General features: G+C 44.9%; 1 protein-coding gene across 1 annotated transcript in view; it reads left to right on the top strand.

Moving 5' to 3' along the window:
* The window catches only part of ift122 (intraflagellar transport 122 homolog (Chlamydomonas)), a 229,911-nt gene that overhangs the window by 146,788 nt on the left and 56,025 nt on the right, over positions 1 to 27,098 (top strand). Inside the window, exons 22-24 of the mRNA XM_068051340.1 lie at positions 2,231 to 2,328; positions 10,541 to 10,641; positions 25,494 to 25,659. Of these exons, the coding sequence (XP_067907441.1) occupies positions 2,231 to 2,328; positions 10,541 to 10,641; positions 25,494 to 25,659 (365 nt within the window). The remainder of the gene's footprint in view (positions 1 to 2,230; positions 2,329 to 10,540; positions 10,642 to 25,493; positions 25,660 to 27,098) is intronic.

Genomic DNA, 27,098 nt, shown 5'->3' with positions numbered 1-27,098 from the left:
GGATATGGTTCGGAGGGGCCGGGGCATGTGCCAAAACCTGAAAAGAGCGCGTAGCCATGGTACACCATAAACTGAACATGTGGGAGCAGTGTTCCCTCTCTATTGCGGGTAAGAACCTGGTCATCAGGTGCGAGGCACTCACGTTGCTGTATGTGGCGCAGATCTGGCCCATACCCCACTCCTGCACCGTGGTGGTCACCCAAGCCATTTTCTGCTTTATCTGAAGATCCAAAATGGACTGTGTCTGGAGGGACAACCATCTTCAGCTGCTTCATCAATGACCTTCCTTCCATCATGAGGTCAGAAGTGGGGATGTTTGCTGATAATTGTGCAATGTTCAATACCATTCACAACACCTCAGATACTGAGGCAGTCCGTGTCCACATGCAGCAAGACCTGGACCACATTCCAAGCTTGGACTGATAATTGGCAAGTAACATCCACACCACACAATTGCTGGGCAATGACAATCTCCAACAAGAGAGGATCTAACCATCTCCCCTTGACATTCAATGGCATTACTGTCACTGAATCTCCTACTATCAACATCCTGGGGATTACCATTGACCAGAAACTGAACTGGACCAACCACATAAATGCTGTGGCTACAAGAGCAGATCAGAGGCTGGAAATTCTGCAGCGAGTAACTCACCTCCTGACTCCACATTGTCTGTCCACCATCTACAAGTACAAGTCAGGAGTGTGATGTAATACTTTCCACTTGCCTGGATGACTGCAGCTCCAAAAGCTCAAGCACAGTGGTGCAGTGGTTAGCACCACAGCCTCACAGCTCCAGCAACCTGGGTTCAATTCTGGGTACTGCCTGTGCAGAGTTTGCAAGTTCTCCCTGTGACTGTGTGGGTTTTCACCGGGTGCTCCGGTTTCCTCCCACAGCCAAAGACTTGCAGGTTGATAGGTAAATTGGCCATTATAAATTGCCCCGAGTGATGGTAGGGGAATTGAGGGAAGGTGGGAATGTGGTAGGAATATGGGATTAATGTAGGATTCGTATAAATGGGTGGTTGATGGTCGGCACAGACTCGGTGGGCCGAAGGGCCTGTTTCAGTGCTGTATCTCTAAATAAAGCTTGACAAAGCAGCCCGCTTGATTGGCACCCCATCCACCACCTTCAACATTTACTCACTCCACCACCGATGTTCAGTGGCCAAAGTGTGTACCATTCCACAAGATGCACTGCAGCAACTCACCATACCTCCTTCGACAGCACCTTCCAAACTCTCAACCTCTACCATGTAGAAGGGCAAGGGCAGTGGATGCTTTTTTTCCCCCAAAAGATATACTTTATTCATAAAAATCTGTAAAAAATACATTACAAAACAGTTCCAAGTTGACAGAAAGTGCAAAAGAAATCAGTTTTCTTCAATACAGAATGTGAGTTGTCTCACAGCCCTTCCATTCCATTTTACATGCAATGTACATTTGCATTACACAGCAAAACCATGTTTTGATGCATGGAGGAGTAGTGATTCACCAGCTGAGGGGGGGTGGGGGGGGGGGGGGGCGGGCGTGGTGCGGCGGGTGAGCGGTAGGTGGTAATCAGCAGGAGGTTTCCTTACCCATGTTTGATCTGATGCCTTGAGACCTCATGATGTCCAGAGTCAATGCTGAGGACTCCCAGGACAATTCCCTCCTGTATACCACTGTACTGCCACCTCTGGTGAGTCTGTCCTGCTGGTGGGACAGGATATAACCTGGAATGGTGATGGTGGTGTCTGGGACATTGTCTGTACGGTATGTTTCTGTCTGTATGACTATGTCAGGCTGTTGCTTGACTAGTCTGTGGGACAGCTCTCCCAATTTTTGCACAAGCCCCCAGATGTTAGTAAGAAGGACTTTGCAGGGTCAACAGGGCTGGGTTTGCCGTTGTCGTTTCCGGTGCCTCGGTTGATGCCGAGTGTTCCGTCTGTCTTAATTTCTTTTCAACTTTTGGGCAGCAGTTTGGTACAACTGAATGGCTTGCTTGGCCATTTCAAAGGACAGTTAAGAGTCAACCACATTGATGTGGGCCTGCAGTCACATGTAGGCTAGACCAGGTAAGGACAGCAGATTTCTTTCCCCAAAGGACATTGGATGAGCTTACTTGATCTGTTGGTCTTTTCATGATAATTCTGATGTAAATTTTAAGAGTTAATATCTGTATGAAATTTAGTTTGCTTTTTTTATTTAATTCGGCAATATGGTTTTTAAAACAATTGTGTCTGTTTAACAGAAAATGCAGAGAAGCAACTAGAGATGCTTAAAAAGTTTCACCATTTCCAGCACCTGGCAGAACTGTACCATGCGTACCACTCAATCCAGAGATACACGGTAAGAAACTGCTCTGGTTTCATTCCATAAAGAAGACTCTCAAATCTGCTTTCTAAGATTTATTGAGTTGGAATTGCTAACCTGTGAGTAAGTTTTAGCCCAAAATAGCAGTCGGATGTATGGTTTGTCATTTTAGGACAAGCAATAGGAAATTGTTGTGTTTTATTAGACTGTATTTGGTTCTTTCATGTAAAATAAATCAGACTATTGTTTTGCAATTGGCCTCGTTTCACCAGAATGTCTTTCAGTGTATCTTCTAAGAAGATAGAAGGAAGAACATAGCTTATCAAATCCAGTATACACAAGAAACCATGCTATCTTTTAGAGATTGGGAAGTTAAGGTACTCTCTAGATCATAGCAATGTCTGCTTACTGGATTAACTAGTGGTGCAAAACATGAATGAATATATAATCTAGAGCTGAAATGTATAACATTTGGTAGCAGTGCCTTGAGATCTAATTTACACTTGTGGCACAAAGGTGATTTAAAATGTTCAAAAATATTATTTTTATTTATAAATAGTACCAGAGTGAAAGAGGTATCAAAGAAATTGGGTTAGCTGCAGAGGAAAATGCAATATAATGAGATTTCAACTGAGACTAAGCATTTCAGCTAGGGCCAATGAGAGCACGATAGATGTGAAGCAAAATGAATGCTCCGAATTCAAGCCCAACAAGAAAAGAAGGGGAAAAGATTCATTTATGTAGCGCATTTCATGACCTAAGGACATCCCAAAGTGCTTTACAGCGAATAGAATATTTTGAAGTACAGTCATGGTTGTAATTTAGGGAAATGTGGCATCTAATTGACACACAGCAAGGGCCCAGAAATCAAGATGATGACTAGATAATCTGTTTTAGGGATAAATATTGGCCATGACTTTTTGCTTTTTCCCAGGGTGGAAGAGTCAGTTACCAGGGGACATAGGTTTAAGGTGCGAGGGGCAAAGTTTAGAGGGGATGTGTGAGGCAAGTTTTTAACACAGAGGGATGTGAGTGCCTGGAACTTGCTGTCGGGGGAGGTGGTGGAAGCAGGTACGATAGCGACGTTTAAGAGGCATCTTGACAAATACATCAATAGGATGGGAATAGAGGGATATGGACCCCGGAAGTGCAGAAGGTTTTAGTTTAGACAGGCATCAAGATCGGCGCAGCCTTGCAGGGCCGAATGGCCTGTTCCTGTGCTGTACTGTTCTTTGTTCTTTGAACCTGAAGGTGACAAAAGGTTGAGGGTTTCAGCAGTAGTCTGAGGTAGGGATGAGGGTGGATGATGTAACAGAGGCGGAAGAAGGTGGTCTTTATTTTGAAGAAGCTATGAAGCCAGAAGCTTAGCTCAGGGTTGAACAGGACACTGAGGTTGCAAACAGCATTGTTCAATTTGACACAGTGGCTGGAAAGGGAGATGTACTTGGTGGCGAAAATACAGTTTATAGCAGGAGCTGAAAATGATGGCTTTGTTCCATGCAGTATTTAGATGGAGTGAATTGTGACTCATTGAAACTGCATATTGATCAAGCAGTCTAACAACACACAGGCGGTGGTGCATCTAAGGAAAAGGTCAATTCTTTATATTAACTTTTAGCTTTTGCCTGTTGAGCAAGTTTCGATATTCGGTGGGAATTAAAAGTTACCAGACAGAGACTTTAGCTGATTGCATTCAGTTACAAATTTTCTATGTCCTAACCGCATAGATATCTCAGTTGTTCTCCTAGGGATTAGCTCCTCTAAAGACACACCTGCAGAGCAAGTGATAACTTGCCAGTTGGAGTTTTGGGTGCCTGTAACTGTCTCTGGTTGAACAACCTATTTTTTATTCATTCGTGGGATGTGGGCATTGCTAGCTATGCCAGCATTTATTGCCCGTCCCTAATTGCCCTTGAGAAGGTGGTAGTGAGACGTCTTCTTAAACCGCTGCAGTCCATGTGGGGTAGGTACACCCACAGTGCCGTTAGGAAGGGAGTTCCAGGATTTGGACCCAGAGACAGTGAAGGAATGGCGATATAGTTCCAAGTCAGGATGCTGTGTGGCTTGGAGGGGAACTTGCAGGAGATGATGTTCCCATGCAAATGCTACCCTTGTCCTTCGAGGTGGTAGAGATCATGGGTTTGGAAGGTGCTGTCTTAAGGAGCCTTGGTGCGTTGCTGCAGTGCATCTTGTAGACGGTATACACCGCTGTCACTGTGCGTCGGTGGTGGAGGGAGTGAATGTTTGTGGATGGTGTGCAAATCAAGCGGGCTGCTTTGTCCTTAATGGTGTTGAGCTTCTTGAGTGTGTTGGAGCTGCACTCATCCAGGCAAGTGGAGAGTATTCCATCACATTCCTGACTTATGGCTCGTAGACGATGGACAGGCTTTGGGGAGTCAGGAGGTGAGTTACTCGCCACAGGATTCCTAGCCTCTGACCTGCTCCTGTAGCCATGGTATTTATATGGCTACTCCAGTTCAGTTTCTGATCAATGGTAATCCCCAGGATGTTGATAGTGGGGGATTCAGCAATGGTAATGCCATTGAATGTCAGGGGGAGATGGTTAGATTCTCTCTTGATGGAGATGGTCATTGCCTGGCACTTATGTGGGGGGAATGTTACTTACCACAACTCAGCCCAAGTTTGGATATTATCCAGGTCTTGCTGCATTTCTACACGGACTGCTTCAGTATCTGAGGAGTCGCGAATGATGCTGAACATTGTGCAATTAGCGAACATCCCCACTTCTGACCTTATAATTGAAGGAATTCATTGGTGAAGCAGCTGAAGATGGTTGGGCCTAGGACACTACCCTGAGGAACTCCTGCAGTGATGTCCTGGAGCTCAGATGATTGATCTCCAACAACCACAACCATCTTCTATTGCGCTAGGTATGACTCCAACCAGTGGAGGGTTTCCCCCGATTCCCATTGACTCCAGTTTTGCTAGGGATCCTTGATGCCATACCTGGTCAAATGCTGCCTTGATGTCAAGGGCAGTCACATTCACCTCACCTCTTGAGTTCAACTCTTTTGTCCATGTTTGAACCAAGGCTGTAATGAAGTCACAGAGCAGGTTATTGCGAAGCGAGTGCCGCTTGATAGCACTGTGTACGACACTTTCCATCACTGTACTGATGATTGAGAGTAGTCTGATGGGGTGGTAATTGGCGGGATTGGATTTGTCCTGCATTTTGTGTACAGGACATACCTGGGCAATTTTCCACATTGCCGGATAGATGCCAGCATTATAGGAGACCCTACTATATACAGTACTCCAGATGTGGGTTCACCAATGCCCTGTATATAACTAAATCCTGACCCCCCTACTTTTGTTTTTGATTCCCCTCGTAATTAACGATAACAATCTATTAGCTTTCCTAATTATTTGCTGAACCTGCATACTAACCTTTTGCATTCATGCTCTAAGATCTGCTTCTCAGAGCTCTGCAATCTCTCACCATTGAGATAATATGCTTCTTTATTATTGTTGCTGCCTAAATGGTCAACTTTGATTTTCCCACATTATGCTCCATTTGCCAGATCTTTGCCCACTCGCTTAATCTATCCCATATTCCCTACCACATCCCCACCATTCTCCTGCCACCTACCTACACTAGGGGCAATTTACAATGGCCAATTTACCTATCAACCTGCAAGTCTTTGGCTGTGGGAAGAAAACGGAGCACCCAGTGGAAACCCACACGGTCACAGGGAGAACTTGCAAACTCCGCACAGGCAGTACCCAGAACCAAACCCGGGTCGCTGGAGCTGTGAGGCTGCGGTGCTAACCACTGCGCCACTGTGCCACCCCAATATTATGTCCAATCTTCTGGCCTGCCACCCAGCTTTGCACAATTATATACTTTTTCTTTAAGTTTGATACTATCTTTAATTTTATATATGGGAGCTGAACTGTATTGTGGATGACGTGGTATGAGGGTCATGTGTAGATGAGGAAGTTTCTTTTGGGCCTCCTTATCTCAAGAGACAATGGATACACGCCTGGAGGTGGTCAGTGGTTTGTGAAGCAGCGCCTGGAGTGGCTATAAAGGCCAATTCTGGAGTGACAGGCTCTTCCACAGGTGCTGCAGAGAAATTTGTTTGTCGGGGCTGTTGCACAGTTGGCTCTCCCCTTGCGCCTCTGTCTTTTTTCCTGCCAACTACTAAGTCTCTTCGACCCGCCACAATTTAGCCCTGTCTTTATGGCTGCCCGCCAGCTCTGAGCCAGATGAGGAAGTGGTGGGCCCCAACAGTAGATCCTTGAGGGGCTCCAGAGGAAACGATAGTGGATAAACAGATTCCACTGAGCTATAAGACAGTGGGGTGAAGGAGAGCCTCATTCACCAACCGTGTCTATTGTGAAATCAGTACTCGTGATCTCACATCCACTGAAGTCAGTGGATGGAAATGCAGGCAGTGAAGCTGCAATTTTCTAGTACATGTGGTTGTTGGAATACTTGGAATATCAACCCCTATAAAGCTTAAGTCTGTGTTCCCACTCATTTGCATTATCTCAATTACTGATACCAGCAGATCGTGATGTTCTGATTTAATATTTATTCACTGTGAAGTAATAGCGATAAAAACAGCTCTTTCCAAATCTAGGCCCACAAAATTCAAACGGCAGGTACCAGCAAATAAGAAATAAGCACAAATAGGACTGGGCTGTCTGGGTTTTCAAGGGTGGGATTGGCACGGCTTGGAGCTGCATGTGACCATAGGTGCAATTTGGATGGCCCTGCTTTAGAAGGTTAAAGCTAGTCAAAAGCAAAGTACTACAGAAGTGGGAAATCTGAAATAAAAACAGAAAAGGCTGGAAATATTCGGCAGGTCGGGCAACATTTGTGAAGCGGGAAACAGAGTTATATTTCAGGTTGATAACCTTTCATCAGAACTGGGAAAAGTTAGAACTGGAAGAGGTTTTAAGCAAGTGAAAGGAGAGAGGGCAGAAAAAGAACAAAAGGGAAGTACTGTGATAGGGTGGAGGACAGGAGAGATTAAATGACAGAAGAGTTGGTGGTGCAGAGCCAAGGGGAGTGGTAATGGGATAAGTAAAGAAACAATAGATGTGTCTAGATGAAGCATGAGTAGCAGGCTGATGCTTTCCAAGAGCAAAAGCGAGACTAAAACCGAAATTTGCAAAGAAAAAGGAAACAAAATGGGGGCAGGGATTTGGTCTAAAAATGTTGAAGTCAATGCTGAGTTCAGAAGGCTGTAAAGTGCTGAATTGAACATAAGAAGTAGGAGTAGGCTATTGGCCCCTAAAGCCTGCCCCGCCATTCAATAAGATCATGGCTGATCTGCCCCAGACCTCAACTCCTCTTTCGTGCCAGCTCCTCATAGCCCTCAACTCCCCGATGTTTCAAAAACCTATCTACCTCCTCTTTAAATATTTTCAGTGATCTAGCCTCCACAACGGTCTGGGGTAGAGAATTCTAGACATTCACTACCCTCTGAGTGAAGAAATTACTTCGCATCTCAGTTTTAAATGAGTGTCCCCTTATTCTGTAACTATGTCCCCTAGTTTGAGATTCCCCCACTAGTGGAAACATCTTCTCAACATCTACCCTGTCAAGCCCTCTCAGAATCTTGTACGTTTCAATCAGATCACCTCTCATTCTTCTAAACTCTAATGAATAAAGGCCCAACCTGTTTAACCGTTCTTGATAAGACAACCCCTTCATCCCAGGGATCAGCCTAGTGAATCCCTTTTGAACTGCCTCCAATGCTAGTATATCCTTTTTTAAATACGGGGACCAAAACTGTACTCAGTACTCCAGGTGCGGCCTCACCAACTCCCTGTACAGTGATATCAAGACTGCGCTATTTTTAAACTCCAACCTCCTAGCAATAAAGGCTAAAATTCAATCTGCCTTCTTAATTACTTGCTGCACCTGCATGCTAAATTTTTGTGTTTCATGCAGAAGAACACCCAGATCCTTCTGTGCTGCACTTTTGTGAAGTCTCTCTCTATTTAAATAATAGTCTGCCTTTTGATTCTTCCTACCAAAGTACATGACCTCACACTTTCTTACATTAAACTCTATCTGTCAAGTCTTTGCCCACTCACTCAACCTATCTGTATCCCTTTGCAGATTCCTTATGTCGTCATCACAACATGCACTCCCACCTATTTTTGTATCGTCAGCAAATTTGGATATATTACACTCTGCCCCCTACTCCATATCATTAATATAGATAGTAAATAATTGAGGCCCTAGGACTGATCCTTGTGGCACCCCACTAGTTACGTCTTTCCAACCTGAAAAAGATCCATTAATCCCGATTTTCTGTCTTCTGTGTGTTAACCAATCCTCAATCCATGCTAATACATTACCCCTAATACCTTCTACCTAATAGCTTCTATCTTGTGCAATAATCTTTTAAATGGCACCTTATCGAATGCCTTCTGGAAATCCAAATACACTACATCTGCTGGTTCCCCTTAATCAACTCTGCTTGTTATATCCTCAAAGAGCTCTAGCAAATTTGTCAAACATGATTTCCCTTTCACAAAACCATGTTGACTCTGTTTGATTGCGTTAAGTTTTTCTAAATGTCCTGCTATTTCTTCCTTAATAATGGACTCTAGTATTAACCCAACAACTGATGTTAGGCTGACTGGCCTATAGTTTCCTGCTTTTTGTCTCCCTCTCTTCTTGAACAGGGGCATCACATTAGCGGTTTTCCAAACTGCTGGGACCCTCCCAGAATCCAGTGAGTTCTGGAATATTTCGACCAATGCCTCCACTATCTCTGCAGCCACTTCCTTTAAAACCCTTGAATGTAGGCCATCAGGTCCTGGCGACTTGTCTGCCTTTAGTCCGATTAGTTTGTCAAATACTTTGTCCCTCATGATAAAGACTGTTATAAGATTATTCCTCCCTTTAGCTCCTGATGAGGAACACTGCAGGAGGCCAAGGACAGAGAAGTTAGTGTGGGAGCAAGGTGGAGAATTAAAATGACAGGCAACCAGTAGCAGATTGCATTGTGAGCAGCGAATACAGTATACTGAATTGAAAGAAGTATACATAAATTACTGTTTCACCTGGAAAGAGTGTTTGGGGCCTTGGATGGTGAGAAGAGGGGAGGTAAAAGGGCAGGTGCGCTTGCATGGAAAGGTGCCATAGGAAGGGGAGGGGTTTTTGGGGGTGATTGAGGACTGGACCAAGGTGTCGCAGAGGGAACAGTCCATTTGGAATGCTGAAAGGGGAGGGGAAGATGTGTTTGGTGGTGGCATAATGCTGGTGGTGGAAATGGCGCAGGGTGATCTGTTGAATATGGAAGCTGGTGGGGTGGAAGGTGGGTACATGTGGAATATTATTGTGCTTCTGGGAGGGAGGGTAAGAGGTGAGAGCAGAAGTGCGGGAAATGGGACAGACCCGGTCGAGGTGCCAGTCAACCATAGTTGGGGTTGAATCCTCAGTTGAGGAAAAAGGAAGTCAGATATGAGAAGTGCTGGTATCGAAGATTGCGTCATTTTTTATTTATTCATTTGTGGGATGTGGGCGTCGCTGGCTAGGCCAGCATTTATTGGCCATCCCTAATTGACCTTGACCTGAATGGCTGGCTAGACCATTTCAGAGGGAATTTTAAGAATCAATCACATTGCTGTGGGCCTGGAGTCACTTGTATGCCAGACCAGGTAAGGATGGCAGATTTCCTTCCCTAAAGAACATTAGTGAACCAGATGGATTTTTATAATAACTGACAATGATTTCATGGTCATCATTAGACTAGCTTTTTAACTCCAGATTTAGTAATTGAATTTAAATTTCACCATCTGCCGTGGTGGGATTCGAACCCATGTCTCCAGAGCATTAGCCTGGGCTCATCAGAACAGATGCAACAGAGACTGAGAAACCGGGAGGATGGAATAGAGTCCTTACAGGAAGCAGGGTCTGAGTAAGTGTAGTGTAGTTAGCTGTGGGAGATCTAGTCACTTCCTTAAAGCATCATGATTTTCTGTGTTCAGCACCATTGTGTTATTCTCCTTCTGGGAGGAATGAAGCATGAGCACTAACCTGCTTAAAAATAATTTTCATCTAGAGTTAACTGGGATGAATTAGACAACATATTAAATGTATATCCTTGATGTAGTACTTTAAATCTCACTTTGCTACAATTTACATTTATTCTGATTTTCTCCCTCACCTCTGAGTGGCCCATTGTAAAGAAAAAGAGACAGCAGATATGGTGAGTCAAAACAGAAACTCAATGTTAACATCATTTTATCTTTGTTGCAGGATGAACCTTTCAGTTCCCATTTACCTGAAGCGCTCTTCAACATCTCCCGATTTTTACTTCACAATCTTACTAAAGAAACTCCTTTGGGCATCTCCAAAGTGTATCCTTTTGTCACCTGAGCTATTTCATATGGTACAGATATAAAAACAAAAAATGCTGGAAATACTTAGTAGGTAAGTCAGTATCTGTGGAGAGAGAAACAGAGTTAATATTTCAGGTCAATGACCTTTCATCAGATCTGGAAAAAATTCATATAGTGCTAGCCAGTGCTGGATGCATTGGTTGTTCTAGTGTGACCTTACTCAACATGGTTTTGATATAGCTGGCATCTATACAGGAGTGATACATGAGAGAAAGACTAACCCTGTGATTTGTTTGTAACGTGGGTGCTACTGTGTACCATTCCTGCTAAGTTGCGCGGTCATGCAGTAGGTGGAAGGTGCCACCCAGGTTTTGTTCCATGATAATTAATGCGTGTGCATGGGCATGCAAAAATATTTAAAGGACAGCGCACTGAAAATACTGACCTGGCACAATAATGAAATTTTGAAGGGAACAGTACAGCAGTGTCACATAGTTTAGAAACCTCCTGACATGCAATAGTTGCTACCAATTCAAAATTTGGGCATTAATTTTAATCATGCAGATTAATTAAAAGAAGAAACTCATCCGAGGCACCTTTTGTTAGAGGATTAAGTAGTTGCAGCTGAGACTTTTCCTGTGAGCACTGCTTATGTTTTTTTTTAAATTTGCTTCAAAATGTTCAGCAATAGAAGTGCACAGAAAGTGCAGCATTTCATGCTGCAATGCACCATGCCACATAGTGTGTAGGACGTGGGCTTACAGTCTCCAGTTCCCTCAAATAGCTGCTTTCTGACCTCACTCCCATTGTTGGTGGAAGCTGCTAAAACCAGATAGGTATTTGCTTGGGAAGGAAGGAAGGCAGGTCATGAGCAGGGTTACTGTTCCACAGGTTTTACCAGCCACACACAACCAACATGAGCAGACAGCTGGGAGTTGGGTGGTTGAGCGCCCTCATAGCTGGGATGGAATACAATCTGAAGACTTCTGTAAAATGCAGCAACCTTTGAATAATAACACAGTATAGGTAGCTATTGTAGTTCTGAGGTGTCATCTGGAGGAATTCTTTGTAATGTACTTGAGATTTAAGATGTTTGAACAGTTGTTGAGCCCCATCTTCAGCAGGAAGTACCGAGTAGATGATTCATCTCGGCCTCCTCCTGAGGTCTACAGCATCACAGGTGCCAACCTTCAGCCAATTCAATTCAGTCTACGTGATATCAAGAAACGGCTGAAGGCACTGGATACTGCAAAGGCGATGGGTCCTGACAACAATCCGGCAATAGTACTGAAGGCTTGTGCTTCAGGACTGGTTGCGCACTTGGCCAAGCTGTTCCAGTACAACACTGGCATTTACCCGACAATGTGGAAAATTGCCCAGGTATGTCCTATACACAAAAAGCAGGACAGAACAAAGCCGACCAATTACCGCCCCATCTGTCTACTCTCGATCATCAGTAAAGTGATGGAAGGGGTCGTCAACAGTGTTATCAAGCGCCACCCACTCAGCAATAATCTGCTCACTGATGCTCAGTTTGGGTTCCGTCAGGACCACCCAGCTCCTGACCTCATTACAGCCTTGGTCCAAACATGAACAAAAGAGCTGAACTCCAGAGGTGAGGTGAGTGACTGCCCTTGACATCAAGGCAGCATTTGACCGAGTGTGGCATCAAGGAGCTCTAGCAAACTGGAGTCAATGGGAATTGGGGAAAACTCTGCACTGGTTGGAGTCATACCGAGCACAAAGAAAGATAGGTGTAGTCTCAGTCCCAGGACATCACTGCGGGAGTTCCTCAGGGTAGTGTCCTAGGCCAAACTATCTTCAGCTGCTTCATCAGTGACCTTCCCTCCATCATAAGGTCGGAGATGGGGATGCTCGCTGATGATTGCACAATGTTCAGCACCATTCACAACTCCTCAGATACTGAGGCAGTCCGTGTCCAGATGCAGTAATATTTGGACAACATTCAGGCTTGGGCTGATAAGTGGCAACTTACATTTACAAGAACACAAGAAATAGGAGCAGAAGTAGACCATATGGCCAGCTCTGCCAATTCAATATCGCCTCCCATGCAAGTATATCCTTTCTAAAATGTGGAGATCAAAACTGCACACAGATGTGGTCTCACCAAAATCCTGTACAATTTCACCAAGACTTCTTTATTCCTGTGCTCCTTGCAATAAAGGCCACCATGCCATTTGCCTTCCTCATTGCTTGCTGTACCCACATGTTAACTTTCTGCATTCCTTGTACAAGCACACCCAAGTCTCTTTGAACATCAACACACACTTTTTAAAAAATATTCTGCTTTTCTATCCTTACGACCAAGGTGAGTAACTTCCCACTTCCCTACATTATACTCCATGTGCCATCTTGTTGTCCACTCACTTAACCTGTCTGTATCTCTTTACCGTCTCTCTGTGTCCTCCCCACAGCTTACCTTTCCACCTACCTTTGTATCATCAGCAAACTTAGATACATTACTCTCTGTCTCTTCATCTAAGTCATTAATATAGATTGTAAATAGCTGAGGCTCCAGCACTGATTCTTGCGACACACCACTATTTGCTGACTGACAACTTGAAAATGCCCCGTTTATGCCCACTCTTTGCTAACCAATCCTCTATCCATGCTAATATATTACCCCCAACTCCAAGAGCCCTTATCTTGCCTATTAACATTTTGAATGGCACCTTATCAAATGCGTTTTGAAAATCCAGGTATACTACATCTACTGGTTCCCCTTTATCTACCTCCTTGTTACATCCTGGAAAAAACTCTAATAAATTTGTCAAACAGGACTTCCCTTTCGTAAAACCATGTTGACTTGTTCTAATGATACTCTGCTTTTCTAAGTGCACTGTTAAGACTTCCTTAATAATAGATTCCAGCATTTTCACAATGACTGATGTTGGGCTAACTGGCCTATAGTTCACTGTTTTCTTTCTCCCTCCCTCCTTTCTTGAAAAGTGGGTAACATTTGCAAACTTCCAATCTGAAGGGACTGTTCCCAAATCTAAGGAACTTTGGAAAATCATAGCTAGTGCAACCACTATCTCTGCAGCTATCTTATTTATTTATTTAGAGATACAGCACTGAAACAGGCCCTTCGGCCCACCGAGTCTGTGCCGACTAAGAACCACCCATTTATACTAACCCTACAGTAATCCCATATTCCCTACCACCTACCTACATTAGGGGCAATTTACAATGGCCAATTTACCTATCACCTGCAAGTCTTTTGGCAGTGGGAGGAAACCGGAGCACCCAGCGAAAACCCACGCGGTCACAGGGAGAACTTGCAAACTCCACACAGGCAGTACCCAGAATTGAACCCGGGTCCCTGGAGCTGTGAGGCTGCGGTGCTAACCACTGCGCCGCCCTTTTAGATTAAGCAATCTCTTTTAGATTCCTAGGATGTAGGCCATCAGATCCTGGGGATTTGACAAATTTTAGTCCCTTAAGTTTCTCCAATACTTTTTCTCTGTTGATATTAATTTCCTCACTCTTTTAGCCCCCTAGGTTACCGTCTATTTCATCTTGATATGAAACTTGTGTCTTCTACTGTGAAGACAGACACAAAGTATTTGTTTAATGCCTCTGCCATTTCCTCATTCCCCATGATAATTTCTCCTGTCTCTGCTTCTAAGGGAGCAACGTTTACTTTAGCTACTCTCTTCCTTTTTATATACCTATAAAAGCTCATACAATCTGTTTTTTATATGACTGGCTAGTTCAGTCTCATTGTATTTTTTTCTTTTTTAATCAATGTTTTGTGGTGGCCCTTTGCTGGTTTCTAAAACTCTCCCAACCCTCAGACTTGCTACTATTTATTCAGCATTGTAAGCCTCTTCTTTTAATCTAATACTCTCCTTAACTTCCAGAGTGAGCCACAGATGGATCTTTCTTGCTGAGTTTTTGTTTTTCACTGGAAAGTATTTTTGTTGAATGTTTTGAATTGTTTCTTTAAAGGTTTCCCCCTGTTCAATTACGATGATAACTTTTAGTTCAATTACTCAATTTACCTTAGCCAGTTCTCCCCTTATACCCACGTAATTGGCATTAAGTTTAGAATTCTTGTTAGTGATTGGAGTATGTCACTTTCAAACCTAACATGGAATTCAATGGTATTATAATGACTATGACATTACTGATGAACCCTGCTTCATTACACAATACTGGATCAAAGAGAGCTTTATCCTGAGTCGGTTCCACAACGTATTGCTCCAAGAAACTGACCCGAAAACATTCTACAGACCCATCTTCTAGACCACTCTTGTTAATTCCATTGTTCCAGTCTGTATGAAGTTTAGTTTAGAGATACAGCACTGAAACAGGCCCTTCAGCCCACCGAGTCTGTGCCGACCATCAACCACCCATTTATACTAATCCTACACTAATCCCATATTCCTACCACATCCCCACATGTCCCTATATTTCCTTACCACCTACCTATACTAGGGGCAATTTATAATGGCCAATTTACCTACCAACCTGCAAGTCTTTTTGTTTGTGGGAGGAAACCAGAGCACCCGGAGAAAACCCATGCAGACACAGGGAGAACTTGCAAACTCCACACAGGCAGCATCCAGAATTGAACCCGGGTCGCTGGAGCTGTGAGGCTGCGGTGCTAACCACTGCGCCACTGTGCCGCCCATGTGAAGATTAAAGTGCCCCACAATTTTACATTGCCTTTGTTACAAGCTCCAATAATTTCTTGTTTAATGCTCTGCCCAACGGTATAACTCCTGTTAGGGGCCTTTAAACTACTCCTACCAGTGTTTCTTGACTCTTGCTATTCTTAATTTCCACCCATACTGATTCTATTTCATGATCTTGTGAGGCCAGATAACATCCTTATGTCATCCTTTACTATCAGGGTTACCCATTCTCCTTTGCCATTCTGTCTGTCTTTCCGAAATATTGTGTACCCTGGAATATTTATTTCCAAAGCTTGATCACCATGTAACCATGTCTCTGTAATGGCGATTAGATCTAAACCATTTACCTTTATTTGTGCCACTAGTTCATCTAATTGCAGATTCTTTGTGCAATCAGATAAAGAACCTTTAATTCATTTTTTTACTTCTATTCCCTGCAATTACCTTATTCGCTGATGTACAATTTTTGTTAAACAATCTATCCCTTCCTATCCCATTTGGTTTGTCTTTACCCACAACACTATACTGTTCCGATGCCTCGACCTTTCTTTTTGGATTTCTAAATCTCCCTTCACCTGAACCCTCCCTGCCCCTGTTAATTCACAACCTCTGCCCTTATCTGCTTGTGCACTCTTAAGTTTGTATGCTCTGTCCCTTTCTGCCACACTCTGATTATCATTACCCTGATTGCTATCTTGCTCTCTTGCCTTCACTCTCTTTAAATTATCACATCTTCCCTCATTTGATCCCTCGCACTCCACTATTTCATTTAAGCCCTCTCTACTGCCCTGGTTATACGACTCACTAGAACATTGGTCCCACATTCATGCCTCACAAATGCCAGGCAATGACCATCTCAAACAAGAGTGAATTCAACCGTCTCCCCTTGACATTCAATGGCATTATCACCGCTGAATCTCCCACCATCAACAACCTGGAAGTTACCATTTACCAGAAACTTAACTGGACCAGCCATATGAGTACTGTGGCTGCAAGAGCTAGTCAGCGGCTGAGAATTCTGTGGCGGGTACCTCACCTCCTAACTCCCCAAAGCCTGTCCACCATCTACAGGGCACAAGTCAGGAGTGTGATAGAATACTCTACACTTGCCTGGGTGAGTGCAGCTCTAACACTCAAGAAGTTTGCCATTATCCAAAACGAAGCAGCCCGCTTGATTAGTACCCCATCCAACCTCCAACATTCACTCCCTCCACCACCAATGCATAGTGGCAGCAGCGTGTACCATCTACAAGATTCACTGCAGCAACTCACCAAGGCTCCTTCGACAGCACCTTCCAAAGTCATGACCTCTACCACCTAGAAAGGCAACACCACCACCTGCAAGTTCCCCTCCAAACCACACACCATCCTGACTTGGAACTATATCGCCTCGCCATTCCTTCACTGTCAAAATCCTGGAACTCCCTTCCTAACAGCACTGTGGGTGTATCTACACCACGTGGACTGCAGCAGTTCAAGGAGGCGGCTCACCACCAGCTTCTCAAGGACAATTAGGGATGGGCAATAAATGCTGACCTAGCCAGTGATGCCCACATCCCGTGAAAGAACAAAAGAAACAGTATTCTAGTGTTCAACAAGTTCTCTATAATCATTCCAAAGGGTAAAAACACTGGCCTGAAATTTTTGGAGGAGAATGAAGAAATCCTGCTGGGGCTGAAAGTGGGAGCTGAACACATTGCGGTGGGCGGTGGGAACCTGGGGCAGCATTTTGCCTGTGGTGGCCAATTCACAGGCTGCCGCCAGGGTAGCCATAAATGTTGAGGCACCCTTGAAGACCAGTGATGTTCTTTAGGGAATCTGGGGCCAGGCAGGCAGGCAGACCCCAGCAATTGCGGTTGGGGAAGGGGTGGGAGAGTGGCAGTGGGTTGCATGCCATTGTTGCCGGGGGGCCCCTCTGTGGTCTATGGAGTGCCCATCAAGGAAGGCCTCTCCTGGAAACTTGCTGGGGGGCCGCCAGGGTTTACATGGCAGACCCTCCCGATGTGGGCAGAATGCCTTCAGGGGCAGGTGACCCTTAAGTGCTCACTTTGCTGTCAGTCTGCCATGGCAGCAGGAAGAGATTGGGCTCCCCCTTCTGATGCCTTCCCCCACCATATTGCCAGTCTTCCCATCTCCCAGGCCATACTATAGTGCTGGGAAAATTCAGCCCTCTATAAACAACCTGTATGGTTTTGTACAGTGGAAAACAGCTGTAGACAAAACTCGTTCAGAACCTCGTGTTGAGACAGTGTTTGGCAGGATTTGTCGGGAAAGCCCCACCTTTGATTCCTTGTTTTTGCTGAGGTTGCTGATCACATCCTGGCAGGGGTGGCCTCAGGGTCCCAGGGCTGCGGAAGGAATGAAAAGTTTCTTGCTCTTGATTGCAATGTTGCTGCATGATTGCATTCATGTCTGGCAGGAACATTATCAGCCACCTTTGTGATCCTATGATTGAAAAATGCAGTACTTACTATTTGGGGTTACACATAAAGAATAACAATAATGGGGAGGCAGTGGCGTAGTGGTATTATCACTGGACTAGTAACCCAGAGACCCAGGATATTGAGCTGGAGACATGGGTTCAAATCGCACCACAGTGGAAGGTGGAATTTGAATTTAATTCATAAATCTGGAATTAAAAAGCTAGTCCAGTGGTGGCCATGAAACCATTGTCGATTGTTGTAAAAACCCATCTGGTTCACTAATGTCCTTTAGGGAAGGAAATCTGCTGTCCTTACCTAGTCTGGCCTACGTGTAACTCCAGACCCACAGCAATGTTGTTAGCTCATACATGCCCTCTGAAATGGCCCAGCAAGCCACTCAGTTGTACCTAGCCGCTACGAAGTCAATAAAAAGGAACAAAACCGGACGGACTACCTGGCATCGACCGAGACACCGGAAACAACATCGACGAACCCAGCCCTGTTGACCCTACAAAGTCCTCCTTACTAACATCTGGGGGCTTGTGCCAAAGTTGAGAGAGCTGTCCCACAGACTAGTCAAGCAACAGCCTGACATTGTCATACTCACAGAATCATACCTTACAGACAATGTCCCAGGCACCACCATCACCATCCCTAGGTATGTCCTGTCCCACTGGCAGGACAGAACCAGCAGAGGTGGCAGGACAGTAGTCTACAGTAGGGAGGGAGGTGCCCTGGGAGTCCTCAACATCGACTCCAGACTCCATGAAGTCTCATGGCATCAGGTCAAACATGGGCAAGGTAACCTCCTACTGATTACCACCTACCGCCCACCCTCAGCTAATGAGTCAGTACTGCTCCGTGCTGAACACCACTTGGAAGAAGCAGTGAGGGTGGCAAGGGCACAAAATGTACTCTGGGTGGGGGACTTCAATGTTCATCACCAAGAGTGGCTCGGTAGCACCACTACTGACCGAGCTGGCTGAGTACGAAAGGACAGAGCTGCTAGACTGGGTCTGCAGCTGGTGGTGGGGGAACCAACACGAGGGAAAAGCATACTTGACATTGTCCTCACCAATCTGCCTGCCACAGATGCTTCTGTCCATGACCGTATTTGTAGGAGTGACCACCGCACAGTCCTTGTGGAGACGAAGTCCCGCCTTCACATTGAGGATAACGTCCATCGTGTTGTGTGACACTTTCACCGTGCTAAATGGGATACATTTCGAACAGATCTAGTAATGCAAAACTGGGCATATCCCCCACTCTACCATTACCATCAAGCCAGGAGACCAACCCTGGTTCAATGAAGAGTGCAAGAGGGCATGCCAGGAGAAGCACCAGGCATACCTCAAAATGAGGTGTCAACCTGGTGAAGCTACAACCCAGGATTACTTGCATGCCAAACTGCATAAGCAGCCTGCAATAGACAGAGCTAAGCAATCCCATAACCAACAGATCAGATCGAAGCTCTGCAGTCCTGCCACATCCAGCTGTGAATGGTGGTGGACAATTAAACAACTAACTGGAGGAGGTGGCTCCACAAATATCCCCATTCTCAATGATGGGGGAGCCCAGCACATCAGTGCGAAAGATAAGGCAGCAGCATTTGCAATAATCTTCAGCCAGAAGTGCCGAGTTGATGATCCATCTCAGCCTCCTCCTGAGGTCCCCAGCATCACAGATGCCAATCTTCAGCCAATTCGATTCACTCCACGTGATATCAAGAAACGACTGAAGGCACTGGATACTGCAAAGGCTATGGGTCCTGACAATATTCCGGCAATTGTACTGAAGACCTGTGCTCCAGAACTTGCCACAACCCTAGCCAAGCTGTTCCAGTATAGCTACAACACTGGCATCTACCCGGCAATGTGGAAAATTGCCCAGGTATGTCCTGTACACAAAAAGCAGGACAAGTCCAACCCAGCCAATTACTGCCCCATCAGTCTACTCTCAATCATCAGCAAAGTGATGGAAGGTGTCATCAACAGTGCCATCAAGCAGCACTTGCTTAGCAATGACCTGCTCAGTGATACCCAATTTGGGTTCCGACAGGGCCACTCAGCACCTGACCTCATTACAGCCTTGGTTCAAACATGGACAAAAGAGCTGAACTCAAGAGGTGAGGTGAGAGTGACTGCCCTTGACATCAAGGCAGCATTTGACCGAGTATGGCATCAAGGAGCCCTAGCAATGGGAATCAGGGGGAAAACTCTCTGCTAGGTAGTCATACCTACCGCAAAGGAAGATGGCTGTGGTTGTTGGAGGTCAATCATCTGAGCTCCAGGACATCACTGCAGGAGTTCCTCAGGGTAGTGTCCTAGGCCCAACCATCTTCAGCTGCTTCATCAATGACCTTCCTTCAATCATAAGGTCAGAAGTGGGGATGTTCGCTGATTGCACAATGTTCAGCATCATTCGCGACTCCTCAGATACTGAAGCAGTCCATGTAGAAATGCAGCAAGACCTGGATAATATCCAGGTTTGGGCTGATAAGTGGCAAGTTACATTTGCGCCACACAAGTGCCAGGCAATGACCATCTCCAACAAGAGAGACCATCTCCCCTTGACATTCAATGGCATTACCATTGCTGAATCCTCCACTATCAACATCCTAGGGGCTACCATTGACCAGAAACTGAACTGGAGTAGCCATATAAATACCGTGGCTACAAGAGCAGGTTAGACGCTAGGAATCCTGCGGTGAGTAACTCACCTCCTGACTCCCCAAAGCCTGTCCATCATCTACAAAGCACAAGTCAGGAGTGTGATGGAATACTCTCCACTTGCCTGGATGGGTGCAGCTCCAACAACACTCAAGAAGCTTGACACCATTAAGGACAAAGCAGCCCGCTTGATTGGCACATCATCTACAAACATTCACTCCCTCCACCACCAACGCACAGTGGCAGCAGTGTGTACCATCTACAAGATGCACTGCAGCAACGCACCAAGGCTCCTTAGACAGCACCTTCCAAACCTGTGACCTCTACCAACTCGAAGGACAAAAGCAGCAGATGCATGGGAACATCACCACCTGCAAGTTCCCATCCAAGTCACACACCATCCTGACTTGGAACTATATCGCCGTTCCTTCACTGTCACTGGGTCAAAATCCTGGAACTCCCTTCCTAACAGCACTGTTGATGTACCTACCTCACATGGACTGCAGCGGTTCAAGAAGGCAGCTCACCACCACCTTCTCAAGGGCAATTAGGGATGGGCAATAAATGCTGTCCGAGCCAGTGATGTCCACATCCCATAAATGAATTTAAAACAAAATCTGGATGAGGTATCAAGAACTGCTGGCAGCAATGGAACTGTATGCCAGCCAATCAGTAGATTCAGCAGAGGAGAGAAGAACTGCTTTTGAGCTCAAATATGGCCTCTGGATGGCAGTGTCATCGTGCAGTACACTGGGATGGCTAGAGTAGAGAGAGCTGTGTTCCAAGAGGGAGCCTATCAGAGACAAAATATTGCTTGGGTTCAGTATCTGGTTCAGCGTTGAAACTGGGAGAGCAGAAACTCCATGTCCAGCACTCCCATTTCAACCCATGTCAGTCTGAGCACTATAATGCATATAATGAGCCCATGAACAAGGCTTGCACTGATGAATAAAATATTTAAATATCAAAATAGAGTAAGTTCAAACTTCATTTTTAGTCTGAAAAACTGGCATTTCTCTGTCTTCCCTGGAGTATTGCCTGAAGGCAAATTATTTCTTTTAAGCTGATCCCAATGATGTTTGGCCAGTACATGGTAATGGGGTTCTAACAATCAACTGATATGGAGCATAATTGCTGGACTGGTCATCTCATTGCAACAGGCAGTCAGATTATCATTCCACCCATAAAAGGAGCCAACAAGATGGGTGCAGCTCAACTGGTTCCTGTAGACCAGGATTGTCCAATATCCTGCCCACGGGCCAGGATCCGGCCCGCCAAACGTTTCTATCTGGCCCGCGGGTACAAACTGTTCCGCAACTATTCCTTATCCTCCCGGTGACTGGAGATGAGAAAGGTCTTTTTAAAAACATCGCGCTGTCAGTTTCAAAACTGACAGTCGCTGTCATCGGGAACAGCCGTTTTACAACAGACTCGGGGTTTTCCGGTGGGTTCTGACATTTTTAATAAAATTTTGAAACCGAACTGACCAACCATCTGCTGAGCGTTCCACTCTCTGCAACTGTGTAAGAGAGGGAGAAAGGGGGGCAGAGAGGGGAGAGGCAGAATTAGAGAGGAGGGGCAGAGAGAGAGAAAAAAGGGGAGAGATGGGAAGAGAGACACAGAAAAGGGGGGGAACAGAGAGGGGAGGGGCAGAGAGACAGGAAGGACAGAGAGAGCAGAGAACACTAAGTGGGGAGTGGGGAACACTGAACAGGGAACACTGAGCGGGGAGTGGGGAACACGGAGCAAGGAACACTGAGCAGGCAGCAGGGAACACTGGAGACAAAGGGGGTGGAGAAAGAGAGGGGGGTGGAGAGGGCCAGAGAGAGGAGGGGGGTGGAGAGGGAGACAGAGACACAGACAGACAGACAGAGAGGGGGAGAGAGAGTCAAAGAGCCATTTATTACAGCACAGAAGGAGGTCATTCAGCCCATCAAGTCCATGCTGGCTCTCCACAAAGCTCTGCAGTCAGTCCCACTCCCTGGCTTGATCCCTGTAGCCCTGCAAGTCTATTTCTCTCAGGTGGCCATCCAACTTCCTCTTGAAGTCATTAATCGTCTCCACTTCCACCACCCTTGTGGGCAGTGAGTTCCAGGTTATTACCATCTGCTGCATAAAACAGTGCTTTCTCATTTTCCCCCTGCATCTTTTGCACAAAACTTCCAACCTCTGTCCCCTAGTCTTAGAGGGGAGGGTGGGGTGGCGGGGGGAAGAGAGAACAAGACACACACACAGCGTGGGGAGAGGGGGAGAGAGATCAAGGTCTATACTGAAAGATGGACATCTATCCAGAATACTCTGCATCGCTACATCAAGTGTCCGGGCAGAGATTGACTACTTATGCAAGCAAATATAATATCAGGTATGTCACTAAATCAGTTTTTAATATAGTGACAAGAAAGTAAGTCAATAAATTATACTTCTCATTTAAAGCTTCTTCACAAAACGCACATTTGTTTTTTTTACTAGTAAGGTAAATTTTTTATGCCTTTATCTTTCAAAATTTTCTCACCGGCCCCCCTGGGCTGAGCAAAAATCATATTGTGGCCCTCCACCCGAAAATGTTGGACAGTCCTGCTGTAGACAAATCCCTATCAATGTATGTATGCAGTCTACCTTAGCATGTCTTGCATTGTTCAATTAATTATTGAATTATATATTGCAGAACCACTTCTACATGACACAGTTATGCAGCGTGTTCTGGCAAGGTGTTTTGTTTTATTCATTCATGGGATGCGGGCATCATTGTCAAGGCCAGCATTTATTGTCCATCCTTGCTTGCCCTTGCGAAGATAGTGGTGAGCCGTCTTCTTGAACTGCCACTGAACATTATAGATGTTCGAGTTTTTTTGATATAAATAAGTGGTTTGCTAGGCTATGTCATAGGGCAGTTAGAAGTCAACCATGTTGCTGTGAGTCTGGAGTCACATACAGGCAAGATTTCCTTCCCTAAAGGATATTAGTCAACTAGATGGCTGTTTAGAACAATCTAGTAGTTAGATGGTCACCATTACTAATGCCAGCTTTTCATTCCAGATTTATTCAATTAACTGAATTTAAATTCCCCAACTGCCATGGTGGGATTTAAACTCATGTTTCCAGATTATTAGTCTAGGCCTCTGGATTACAAGCCCAATCACATAACCACCACGCTACTGAACTTGCTTGAAATGCAGGGCAGGTTCTGGAGTACACGGTATCATTGAATCCTCCCTACATGACCTGTTTCCTTCCCTGCCATCCAACAAAAATTGTGTTGCTACCCTGTATGGGGAGCCCAGAGAAACAGCAAGCAACATAAATGGTGTCAGAAACTGCCAGTGGCACCATGCCACTGGTGGATTTGGGGAAAAAAACATCTCTTGAGAGGTCTTCATGCTGCTGGAGCCACCAACCCCAGCTTGATTATATTACAGAGCTGCCACAGATGTCCTGGCTTCCTCCAACTCTGCTGTAATATTAGTTAGGACTGCTCTGTAATCTGCAACTCCAGCTAAATCTACCAGATCCAACTTTAGAATTCCAACACATTGCACTACTTCCCATTCATGTCTAGATTCAAACTCGGGGCTGCACAATTATCTGTTTTTAAAGCTGGGCACAGTTAAAGGTATTAAATATTTTCTGTAACTACCATCTGAAGATTTTCTTTTTCTGTGAAGATTAAACTGGTGGTGAAAAATTAAGGGATTTGCAAACAGTGAGAAGCACTCGAAAAGACTTCAGGAGTACATGGACTGTTGGTGGAATTGGCAGACAGGTGGTAGATACATGTCAATACAAAGAAGTGTGAGGTGAAGGAATGACAGTATAAACTCAATAGAAAGATGCCAAGGAGTGTGAGGAACAGACACCTAAGAGTGTGAGCACAGGGAGATAAAGCCTTAAAAAAGGCCAAAAGCATTTTGGTTTAATAAATAGAGAACATCAGTAAAGATGGAATAATATTATGTACAAGTTGATAGGTATGGCACAGTTAGAATATTGTGCACCCCATCATAGAACGTACATTAAAGCCATAGTGTAGATTCACCAAAACGATAGCAGAGATGGAAAGCTAAATTTATGAGGAGACACTTGAGACAATAAGACTATTTTCACCAGAGAAAGCTGAGAGGAGATTTAATTGTGGTTTTTAAAATGATGCAGGCTTGATAAAGCAAATAGGGAAAAATCATTGTGTTATCTTTTGCCCCACCCCCGCTTTATTTGCTTAAAACCTATTACATTTCTAAGCTTTGCCAGTTCTGATGAAAGGTCACTGACCTGAAACGTTAACTCTGTTTCTCTCTCCACAGTTGCTGCCAGACCTGATGCGTATTTCCAGCATTGTTTGTTTTTATTTCAGATTTCCAGTATCTGCAGTATTTTGCTTTTATTATTATTGTTATGGGAAAGACCATTTCCCTGGTTTATGCCCTGACATCGCTTCTATCCTGATTCCATTGTGCTTGTTTTAATTCTAAACATAGCATAAACTTACTCCCAGAGGTTAATTTTGCCAATTTTCTCCCTTCCTCCTCAATCCTTCAGACACTCACTTTTTCTAGGCTGCATTTCCATGGGTAATGGTAGCATCCAGTTACCTGCCCACTCCTGCGTGAGGCTAGATAACAAGTATCAGTAGAATATCAACTGCGGAGGTTGACAGTTGAGCCCAATTTTGTCTCCACTCAACATTCATGCACGTGCTACTTTGCAGCATCTGTTATCACATAGTGATCGGTAGCAGGATGCCTAGCTGTTTTGCCTTTCTTTGCTGGGTGCTGAGGCTAATTGGAGCAACCCAGATGAATTCAGCTAACTCAGCATAGACTAAGCATCGAACGTAGGACTTTCTGTATGGTTTAATGCTGTTCCAGGTGGTACCTTTACCCATCAGGAGCCTCATTGTATGGGTTGAAATCACACTGTGATATTAATAATGAATATGTTATTATGAATGCCATCGTGAATATCCTGTTGAAATAGTAGGCAAAGAATTTCGGTATCACAGTGTGCTTTCATACAGATGTGTTAACTCTTCAATGACTGATATTGTACAGTATGATTAATTTCAGTTCCATAGAATTTCTGAAGAGAAATCACTATACCTTTTATTCCTTACCTATTAGCAGTAATACGCTATATGCTCTAGCCAAACAAAGTAAGGCTCTGGGTGCGTACAAACTGGCCCGGCATGCCTACGACAAACTTCAGGGTCTGCGCATTCCTGCCAGGTTCCAGGAGTCCTTCGAGCTCGGTAGCCTGACAGTTCGATCCAAGCCATTCCATGACAGTGAGGTAAGGAGCTTTATCAGCTATTGTTTGAAAGTGAAGCAGAGCATTAAAAATAGTGCTTGTGTTGAAAGTAATTTAAGATTTTCTTTGTCTCAGAAGAGGGGAAAGCTGTCAATCTGGAGTGCAGTATTATGAGCTGTTGAGTCACATGGGGAGATTTTCTGTAGTCACGGTATGTAGCAGAACACATCCTTTTTGAATACAGTGACACGCAGCAGCCAAAAGAATGTGTCAGGGTAAAGTGTGGAGTTCCAACATGCTGCACCAGGCAGTGTAAGCACCCTTGCTGTGTCTACACCATCCCATAGACTGAGTAATGGCACTCAGCTATGGCATCCTAGAATGGGGAGGGAGTAAAATCAGGTGAGTTACTATTGACACACTTCTAATATTGTTGAGTGACCAAAGACTTGCCCTCTCCTGTGGACAGGGATTCACAATTCAGGATTTTTCCACTTTAACCTCACAGCACAATCATGACCAGCCTGAGTGACATCATGGTTGCCATTAGATCGCCGTTTTTCATAATTCACACGTTAACAACTATGAATAGACCCCTCTACCTAGATACTGTGACATACAGCTACACCTAGGGTCTGTTCTCTTTTTGCAAAGATAATCAAGGTCTCCTCAGGGACATGCATTGTACCAGCATATTTCCATGTGTATCAGCTCGGGGATGAACCTAGTCACAAATGCATAAGCCTTGAGCAGTTGCTTTGTTTTGGCCAGGAGGTTCCGTTAACTTGACTGCACCTGCACAGAGGCTGGTAACAAGTGCCAATCGATTTGCAACTGAATCGTCAGCGTCCTATACAAATCACCTACCATTTACTGTCCCAGTTCAATCAAACTCTCAAAAGAATAATAAATGAGTCCACCTGTGCTAATGCTGATTTGGACTCACTTCTCAGCATCTTGCTGGCCTCCACAAATAAAATTGCTGTCATGCCACTCTACTGGAACACCAGATACCCTGCTGGCTGATGGGCTCTTTTCCTTCCCCCTAGGCCATGCATGCACACACACACACGCACCATGGGAGCAGAAATGTTGTTCATTTCCATCTCATTGCTGTTTGGACCTGAAAAGCATGCAGAAAGAAATATAGAATGGAACAGTCGCATCAATTAGGAAATTACTGGGCAAAATGTCCTCAGAACCCACAGATCAACGGGGAGCTTTGCAGGCTTCTATGCTGCACTATATGCCTCAGTTGTATGGTACCTATGAACAAACATGTCACGACCTTGCCAATCTCCCAACTCATCAAGGAAGCCAGTCATTAGGCTCCCAATCTTAGCCAAAGCGATCCAGTAGCAATGCAGAGCCACTAATCAGGCGACACCCTGGATCCAATAACTATTCAGCCGAATTCTGCAATAGCATACCTCCCAACAAAACTCTTCCTCCACATTGAGGTCTGCACCCTGTCATTATCA

The sequence above is a fragment of the Heterodontus francisci genome, chromosome 19 (genome assembly GCF_036365525.1).
Source record: "Heterodontus francisci isolate sHetFra1 chromosome 19, sHetFra1.hap1, whole genome shotgun sequence".
Lineage (NCBI taxonomy): Eukaryota > Metazoa > Chordata > Chondrichthyes > Heterodontiformes > Heterodontidae > Heterodontus > Heterodontus francisci.
The sequence above is the reverse complement of the archived record's forward strand: the minus strand, read 5'-3'. Positions and strand labels throughout refer to the sequence as shown.